Here is a 10,515-nt window from a genome sequence, read left to right on the forward strand (position 1 = left end):
TAATGTTTCTCAGCTTATCTAACAAAATAGAAACAGACTAGCTGCTAAAAGTGAATTATAATTTCACTTTATCATTTTCATTAATGATTTAACAAAAAAAATATCCTATTTAATTTTATTATATCTCGTAGCTAATGAACCTACTAATATAACAAAAAGGTACATTTTAGGCTGATCATTTTTTTAGAGTACTCACTGATCTTCTAGTTAGTTTTACCACAACTTTTGATCAGCTGACCATATTGCAACATTGTTAAAACAGTCAGTAAATAGGTGTAAAAATTCATTTTTAAATTAGTAATTACTGGTAATTACTGGGCCGTTTAAAAAATTACTTGTATTTACTAAGTGCATCGGGAATTACCTGTAATTCCCAAATTTTAGTAGTTACATGTTATTCCTAATTTCACTTATTTACTGTAACATATTCAGTGTACAATCATTCCATACACCAAGTAGAGTCGACATACTGTATATAGTATCTGTGAAACAGTCCTTTTTCCTAAAAACTTAATATTATCAAATGAAAAGAGGTCAGATTGACCATGACAAATTAACAATTAACTTTTCAATGATTCCATGAACCATTTATATTTGAACAATTGCTTTATATAGAAACTGAGAAACAGACCTAGTAGTTGTTGTTTGTTGATGTGGTTCCTGGTTTTATTTAATTAAGATTAGACCGTTGGTTTTCCTGTTTGAATTGTTTTACAATAGTCATTTTTGGGGCCCTTTATAGCTTACTGTTCGATGTGAGTCCAGGCTCCGTGTTATTTATATACAGATCAGCAGTACAACTTTATAATACTATTTTAGGCTTATGTTCAGATAAGAACCAAGATAAAGGGAATGGACACCATTCATATCTGTACTGAAGTAACTGACCCTGAGGTTGGTCAGCTGACAGAGGAGTGAAGGGTTTAATGCAAGACTTGGAAAGCTGATTAACTTTAAAAGTGTTTTATCTTATGAACTATCATGGTATGACACAATGGAAGGTTTATCTTTTATACATATATAGAATCATTAAAGCCTAAGTTGAATAAATGAAACTGATATCAACGTCATTATAAAGTTTATCAAAAATAACCAAAACCAATACTAAGTATGTCAAATACCTTAAATAAAATTCACATAACTATTGTATGAATTAAAACTATCTACAGCAATCAAGGTTAAATACCTTAAATAACTACTAACAACAATTATATGAGTTAAAACTACTAACAATCATATGAATTAAAACTACTAGCAACAATTGTATGAATCAAAACTATCATCAACCATTGTATGAATCAAAACTACTAACAACCATTGTATGAATTAAAACTACTAACAACTTGTATGAATCAAAACTACTAACAACCATTGTATGAATCAAAACTACTCAACCATTGTATGAATCAAAACTACCAACAACCATTGTATGAATCAAAACTACCAACAACCACTGTATGAATCAAAACTACCAACAACCATTGTATGAATCAAAACTACCAACAACCACTGTATGAATCAAAACTACCAACAACCATTGTATGAATCAAAACTACCAACAACCATTGTATGAATCAAAACTACCAACAACCACTGAATAAATCAAAACTACCAACAACCATTGAATGAATCAAAACTACCAACAACCATTGTATGAATCAAAACTACCAACAACCATTGTATGAATCAAAACTACCAACAACCATTGTATGAATCAAAACTACCAACAACCATTGAATGAATTAAAACTACCAACAACCACTGTATGAATCAAAACTACCAACAACCATTGTATGAATCAAAACTACCAACAACCACTGTATGAATCAAAACTACCAACAACCACTGTATGAATCAAAACTACCAACAACCATTGTATGAATCAAAACTACCAACAACCATTGTATGAATCAAAACTACCAACAACCATTGTATGAATCAAAACTACTAACAACCATTGTATGAATTAAAACTACCAACAACCATTGTATGAATCAAAACTACCAACAACCATTGTATGAATTAAAACTACTAACAACCATTATATGAATCAAAACTACTAACAACCATTGTATGAATCAATGAATCAAAACTACTAACAACCATTGTATGAATTAAAACTACCAACAACCATTGTATGAATCAAAAGTACCAACAACCATTGTATGAATCAAAACTACCAACAACCATTGTATGATGAATCAAAACTACCAACAACCATTGTATGAATCAAAACTACCAACAACCATTGAATGAATCAAAACTACCAGCAACCACTGTATGAATCAAAACTACCAACAACCACTGAATGAATCAAAACTACCAACAACCATTGTATGAATCAAAACTACCAACAACCATTGTATGAATCAAAACTACCAACAACCATTGTATGAATCAAAACTACCAACAACCATTGTATGAATCAAAACTACCAACAACCATTGTATGAATCAAAACTATCATCAACCATTGTATGAATCAAAACTACCAACAACCACTGTATGAATCAAAACTACCAACAACCACTGTATGAATCAAAACTACCAACAACCACTGTATGAATCAAAACTACCAACAACCATTGAATGAATCAAAACTACCAACAACCACTGTATGAATCAAAACTACCAACAACCACTGTATGAATCAAAACTACTAACAACCACTGTATGAATCAAAACTACCAACAACCACTGTATGAATCAAAACTACCAACAACCATTGTATGAATCAAAACTACCAACAACCATTGTATGAATCAAAACTACCAACAACCATTGTATGAATCAAAACTACCAACAACCATTGTATGAATCAAAACTACTATCAACCATTGTATAAATCAAAACTAAACAAAGCCATTGTATTATTCAAATCCACCACCAACCATTGTTATTCAAACTACCAACAAGCATTATGCGAATCAAAATGACCCTTGAAGAATGAAGACAGACATACTTGTTCTCTATTTATCTTATTTACCTTAACTGCCACAGGTAATTCTCCATGGACATCAGGTACACCTGACAGAAATCCTTTATAAACTTCACCAAAGGCTCCATTTCCTAGAGCTCTGAAATATAACAAAATATTGTTCAGATAAGAAATGCATATATTTAAATTTTATACGAAAAGGGTCAATTGATTGAAAAATATAATGGAAAAGTTCAGTATTTGCCTCAAGCTCTCTGTTGAAAATTCTTAATTACTAAAATGTTAGATCAATAGGTAACACATTGTCAGGATATATATTTCTGTCATAACAGACAAATTCAAATTCAGACAAATGCCAAATGATTTTTATTTTTCAAGATCCTATCTCATTGACATATACCACAACATCTTTTATTTATATTCTAAAACATTAATTTTGAGCATATTTTTTTCTCTCTACAAAATTTATATTTAACGAGAATGTGTCCATAATAGTTCATGTATGCCAGTCTCTCATTACTATCTTCTACTAGAACACACCTGCGAAATCGCGGGCATTCAGAGTTTGGTTGAAAGTATGTAAAGTGTTGTATGAAGAATTTTGTAAAAAATTTAATGACTGGAGAACTTCAGGAAAAGTATCAAAAGTAATGGGTACTTGGGGACAGAACACTGAATGTTTTTTTTTTATCCCTCCTCCTTTATTTCCAAAATTCCAAACTTTTGTTGAAGGCCATACGGTGACCTAAAGTGGTTAATTTCTGTGTCATTTTGGTCTCTTGTGGAGAGTTGTCTCATTGGCAATCACACAAGCGCTTATCTGTATATTATGAACATTCATTCCTATAAATAAAGTGTATTTGCTTTTCACTTTCAATTCTCAGTTTACTAATCTATCCACGGCGGTCATTGATATATTATGCAGACCTTCTCTATTTTATAAACTCTGTGACCGCTATGGATAGTTAACTTGAAAATGATAGCAGATAGAAAATACAACACTTTATTCGTAGTATATGTATGTTCAAAGTATACCGAAAAACGCTAACCAGAAGTCTAATCTGACTTAAAATTTCGTCCAATGATGGAATCAATATCCGTACGCCTTTTTTCTCCCAAAATAACTCAATATGAATAATCATATGAATGGATGACAAATGTGACTATGCACTGTACCTATAGGACACAGAGGCGTGTTGATTAATTTATTGTGGAAAGAAGAGAAGGGACACACAAAACGAGGTCTTCTTGTTTAATAGTATAGATGTTCAGTAGACTGTGATCTTAAAGAACAAGTATACTTATAAAACTTTCAAGTTGGTTGGATTTCAATTTCATTTAAAACTACCTTTACCAAAAACTTTCACCTGAAGCAGCAGCACAGACAGACGAAGGAAAGGATGCACAGACAGAAGGATGCAGAGCCAGAAACATAATACCCCATGGTGTGCCATACAAATATTACAGAGCCATAAACATAATGCCCCATGGTGTGCCATACAAATATTACAGAGCCAGAAACATAATGCCCCATGGTGTGCCATACAAATATTACAGAGACAGAAACATAATGCCCCATGGTGTGCCTGAATACAAATATTACAGAGCCAGAAACATAATGCCCCATGGTGTGCCATACAAATATTACAGAGACAGAAACATAATGCCCCACGGTGTGCCATACAAATATTACAGAGCCAGAAACATAATGCCCCGCGGTGTGCCATACAAATATTACAGAGCCAGAAACATAATGCCCCGCGGTGTGCCATACAAATATTACAGAGCCAGAAACATAATGCCCCACGGTGTGCCATACAAATATTACAGAGCCAGAAACATAATGCCCCATGGTGTGTCATACAAATATTACAGAGCCAGAAACATAATGCCCCGCGGTGTGCCATACAAATATTACAGAGCCAGAAACATAATGCCCCGCGGTGTGCCATACAAATATTACAGAGCCAGAAACATAATGCCCCATGGTGTGCCATACAAATATTACAGAGCCAGAAACATAATGCCCCATGGTGTGTCATACAAATATTACAGAGCCAGAAACATAATGCCCCACGGTGTGCCATACAAATATTACAGAGCCAGAAACATAATGCCCCATGGTGTGTCATACAAATATTACAGAGCCAGAAACATAATGCCCCGCGGTGTGCCATACAAATATTACAGAGCCAGAAACATAATGCCCCATGGTGTGCCATACAAATATTACAGAGCCAGAAACATAATGCCCCATGGTGTGCCATACAAATATTACAGAGCCAGAAACATAATGCCCCGCGGTGTGCCATACAAATATTACAGAGCCAGAAACATAATGCCCCACGGTGTGCCATACAAATATTACAGAGCCAGAAACATAATGCCCCACGGTGTGCCATACAAATATTACAGAGCCAGAAACATAATGCCCCGCGGTGTGCCATACAAATATTACAGAGCCAGAAACATAATGCCCCGCGGTGTGCCATACAAATATTACAGAGCCAGAAACATAATGCCCCATGGTGTGCCATACAAATATTACAGAGCCAGAAACATAATGCCCCATGGTGTGCCATACAAATATTACAGAGCCATAAACATAATGCCCCATGGTGTGCCATACAAATATTACAGAGCCAGAAACATAATGCCCCGCGGTGTGCCATACAAATATTACAGAGCCAGAAACATAATGCCCCATGGTGTGCCATACAAATATTACAGAGCCAGAAACATAATGCCCCGCGGTGTGCCATACAAATATTACAGAGCCAGAAACATAATGCCCCACGGTGTGCCATACAAATATTACAGAGCCAGAAACATAATGCCCCATGGTGTGCCATACAAATATTACAGAGCCAGAAACATAATGCCCGATGGTGTGTCATACAAATATTACAGAGCCAGAAACATAATGCCCGATGGTGTGTCATACAAATATTACAGAGCCAGAAACATAATGCCCCACGGTGTGCCATACAAATATTACAGAGCCAGAAACATAATGCCCCATGGTGTGTCATACAAATATTACAGAGCCAGAAACATAATGCCCCATGGTGTGCCATACAAATATTACAGAGCCAGAAACATAATGCCCCATGGTGTGCCATACAAATATTACAGAGACAGAAACATAATGCCCCGCGGTGTGCCATACAAATATTACAGAGCCAGAAACATAATGCCCCATGGTGTGCCATACAAATATTACAGAGCCAGAAACATAATGCCCCATGGTGTGTCATACAAATATTACAGAGCCAGAAACATAATGCCCCACGGTGTGCCATACAAATATTACAGAGCCAGAAACATAATGCCCCATGGCGTGCCATACAAATATTACAGAGCCAGAAACATAATGCCCCATGGTGTGCCATACAAATATTACAGAGCCAGAAACATAATGCCCCACGGTGTGCCATACAAATATTACAACTTTACAAATAACATTACAATATTAAAGGTTATATAAATGACCTTTACAGAACCAATGTAACCTGTTACATAATCAGACACATAAATATGTTTAGGGATTACATAACCTCCATCAGAAAATACAAAAGAACATTTATTTCAAAACTTAACTGTGAATAAAAGTTGTGAAATAACATTAGTATCCAACAAATAAACTTTGTGATTAATTAAGCTACATGCGAATTAACTGATGACATTAGAAGATTGTCAATAAGATTAATGAACTACATGTAAATGAATTTAACTGATGACATAACACTATTGTCAATAAATTATATAACTGTATAGACAATAATAATTCTAGTCAGCATCTGTACATGTCAATGTATCCAAACTAACAGTTTACTCAGTTAATTTTTTTTTTTTTATGCTCTCGTATTGGTTTTGGTCTTTGTTGAAGATGATACAATCAAAGCTCAACTTCTAACTATTCTTATTCAAGTTTTCAACTTTAATGGCTTTCACTTAAAGCTGCCATGCTTGAAGGTAATTGGAGTATCAACTACTATTATAAGAGGATCATAAATGTATCATTTAAACAAGTTTGGTTACATTTGGTCATATTCCTGACTTGGTACAGGCTTTTTTTATGTTGAAAATTGTGTTTTAAACCTGGTTTTATAGCCAGCTGAACCTCTCACTTGCATGACCGTGAGTCCCGTAAAATTCTAATAGAACTTTTTACAAAATACATAGGCAGTTAACATACCTGACTAATCGTAAATTATTTGCGTTTATCTCATTTAACCTCTGCTCTGGACAGTTGGCGACAACAAATTCATAGTTTGGATTATATTCTGCCATTATTCCTGTAGAATGTAGAAAACTACTTGGAAGGAGGCCATTAGCAGTTGATGTCCTGATGGCATAGCCACGTGTTGGTGTGGAATTCAGTTCCATTCTTACAAGTTTGGCATTCTGTTTCTTTTTCTGTTGATTTACTGAAGTGAACAGATATCAAAATATAAATTATTTGAGCCAATTACAGAACGATACTAGACTAAATAACGAACATTCTACTTCCTTCCACTTATGAATATACCATTTAAAGAGTATTTTATACCAACTGATGAACAGTATTTCTTCCAATTGTACATGCCTGTACTTTAATTGAGTTATAAGAGAGAAATTAAAAATACAAGTAATCTTGTGTCTGTTATACCACTGTCCCAGGTTAGGGGGAGGGTTGGGATACCACTAACATGTTTAACCCCGCCACATTATTTATGTATGTGCCTGTCCCAAGTCAGGAGCCTGTAATTCAGTGGTTGTCACTTGTTTATGTGGTACATATTTGTTTTTGGTTCATTTTTTTATTTTAATCAGGCTGTTAGATTTCTCGTTTGAATTGTTTTACATTGTCATACATGTATCGGGGCCTTTAATAGCTGACTATGTGGTATGTATAGGCTTTGCTCATTGTTGAAGGCCTAACAGTGACCTATAGTTGTTAATGTCTGTGTCATTTTGGTCTCTTGCGGACAGTTGTCTCATTGTCAATCATACCACATCTTCTTTTTTATATTTACTTTTTTTTCAAGTATTCACTGAACCATGAAACAAGAGGCTCTCAAGAGCCTGAATCGCTCACCTTAATTCTTTTGGTTAAATCTCTCATCAATGATTATTTTGGCTTTTCAATTTATTTAAATGTTTTTTGGATCGTCCTATTTTCTTCAAAAGCCAAACAAAATAATAATTTTCTCCTATGTTCTATTTTAGCCATAGGAGCTATGTTTCTTGACATACAAGGAAATAAAATATAAAATTTATACTAGATACTCTGAAACTCATTTAGCCTAAGTTTGGCTGAAATTGATACAGCAGTTTTAAAGGAGAAGATTTTTTAAAGTAAGTCAACATGATGAACAAATTGTGAAAAAAGTCTTTAAAGGGCAATAACTCCTTAAGTGGTCAATTGACAATTTTGGTCAATTTGACTTAATTGAAGATCTTACTTTGCTGAACATTATTGCTCTTTACAGTTTATTTCTATCTATAATTATATTCAAGATAATAAACAAAAACAGCAAAATTACCAATTCAGGGGCAGCAACCCAACAACAGGTTGTCTGATTCATCTGAAAATTTCAGGGCAGATAGATCTTGACCTGATAAACAATATCATCCCTGTCAGATTTGCTCTAAATGCTTTGGTTTTTGAGTTATAAGCCAAAAAACTGCATTTGACCCCTATGTTCTATTTTTAGCAATGGCGACCATGTTTGTTGATAGATCACAACTTCGGATACAATTTACAAACTAGATACCCTAAGGAACATTCAGTTAAAGTTTGGAAGTATTTGGCCCAGTAGTTTCAGAGGAGAAGATTTTTGTAAAAGATTACTAAGATTTACGAAAAATGGTTAAAAATTGAATATAAAGGGCAATAACTCCTAAAGGGGTCAACTGACCATTTCCGTCATGTTGACTTATTTGTAAATCTTACTTTGCTGAACATTATTCCTGTTTACAGTTTATCTCTATCTATAATAATATTCAAGATAATAACCAAAAACAGCAAAATTTTCTTAAAATTACCAATTCAGGGGCAGCAACCCAACAACCGGTTGTCTGATTCATCTGAAAATTTCAGGGCAGATAGATCTTGACCTGATAAACAATATTATCCCATGTCAGATTTGCTCTAAATGCTTTGGTTTTTGAGTTATAAGCCAAAAAACTGCATTTGACCCCTATGTTCTATTTTTAGCAATGGCGACCATGTTTGTTGATAGATCACAACTTCGGATACAATTTACAAACTAGATACCTTAAGGAACATTCAGTTAAAGTTTGGAAGTATTTGGCCCAGTAGTTTCAGAGGAGAAGATTTTTGTAAAAGATCACTAAGATTTATGAAAAATGGTTAAAAATTGACTATAAAGGGCAATAACTCCTAAAGGGGTCAACTGACAATTTCCGTCATGTTGACTTATTTGTAAATCTTACTTTGCTGAACATTATTCCTGTTTACAGTTTATCTCTATCTATAATAATATTCAAGATAATAACCAAAAACAGCAAAATTTTCTTAAAATTACCAATTCAGGGGCAGCAACCCAACAACCGGTTGTCTGATTCATCTGAAAATTTCAGGGCAGATAGATCTTGACCTGATAAACAATATTACCCCATGTCAGATTTGCTCTAAATGCTTTGGTTTTTGAGTTATAAGCCAAAAACTGCATTTGACCCCTATGTTCTATTTTTAGCAATGGCGACCATGTTTGTTGATAGATCATAACTTCGGATACAATTTACAAACTAGATACCCTAAGGAACATTCAATTAAAGTTTGGAAGTATTTGGCCCAGTAGTTTCAGAGGAAAAGATTTTTGTAAAAGATAACTAAGATTTACGAAAAATGGTTAAAAATTGACTATAAAGGGCAATAACTCCTAAAGGGGTCAACTGACCATTTCCGTCATGTTGACTTATTTGTAAATCTTACTTTGCTGAACATTATTCCTGTTCACAGTTTATCTCTATCTATAATTATATTCAAGATAATAACCAAAAACAGCAAAATTTCCTTAAAATTACCAATTCAGGGGCAGCAACCCAACAACCGGTTGTCTGATTCATCTGAAAATTTCAGGGCAGATAGATCTTGACCTGATAAACAATATTACCCCATGTCAGATTTGCTCTAAATGCTTTGGTTTTTGAGTTATAAGCCAAAAACTGCATTTGACCCCTATGTTCTATTTTTAGCAATGGCGACCATGTTTGTTGATAGATCAAAACTTCGGATAAAATTTATAAATTAGATACCCTAAGGAACATTCAGTTAAAGTTTGAAAGTATTTGGCCCAGTAGTTTCAGAGGAGAAGATTCTTGAAATAGTTTACGACGACAGACGACGACAGACGACAGACGACGGACGCCAAGTGATGGCATAAGCTCACTTGTCCCTTCGGGACAGGTGAGATAAAAAAGGTCAAGGACAAAAAACAATGTCAGACTGAAACTTCATATATTATGAGGCGTCTATATACAAGTATGAAGTATACAGGCCTTATACCTTCTGTTATATTAAGCTTTAATTGAGTAGTTACTTTATTCGGCCACTGGATCACTGTCAAT

The 10,515-nt window shown here is 34.3% G+C and overlaps 1 protein-coding gene across 1 annotated transcript in view; it reads right to left on the reverse strand.

Annotated features, from left to right (window-relative positions):
* Positions 1-7,363, reverse strand: part of LOC143069867 (ALK tyrosine kinase receptor-like) — a 54,747-nt gene extending 47,384 nt beyond the window's left edge. The window contains exons 1-2 of the mRNA XM_076244671.1: positions 7,136-7,363; positions 2,986-3,076 (exon numbers count right to left, since the gene is read on the reverse strand). Coding sequence (XP_076100786.1) covers positions 2,986-3,076; positions 7,136-7,326 — 282 coding nt within the window. The 5' untranslated portion in view covers positions 7,327-7,363. The remainder of the gene's footprint in view (positions 1-2,985; positions 3,077-7,135) is intronic.
* Positions 7,364-10,515: the final 3,152 nt, after the last annotated feature.

The sequence above is a fragment of the Mytilus galloprovincialis genome, chromosome 3 (genome assembly GCF_965363235.1).
Source record: "Mytilus galloprovincialis chromosome 3, xbMytGall1.hap1.1, whole genome shotgun sequence".
In the NCBI taxonomy this organism is placed as follows: Eukaryota; Metazoa; Mollusca; class Bivalvia; order Mytilida; family Mytilidae; genus Mytilus; species Mytilus galloprovincialis.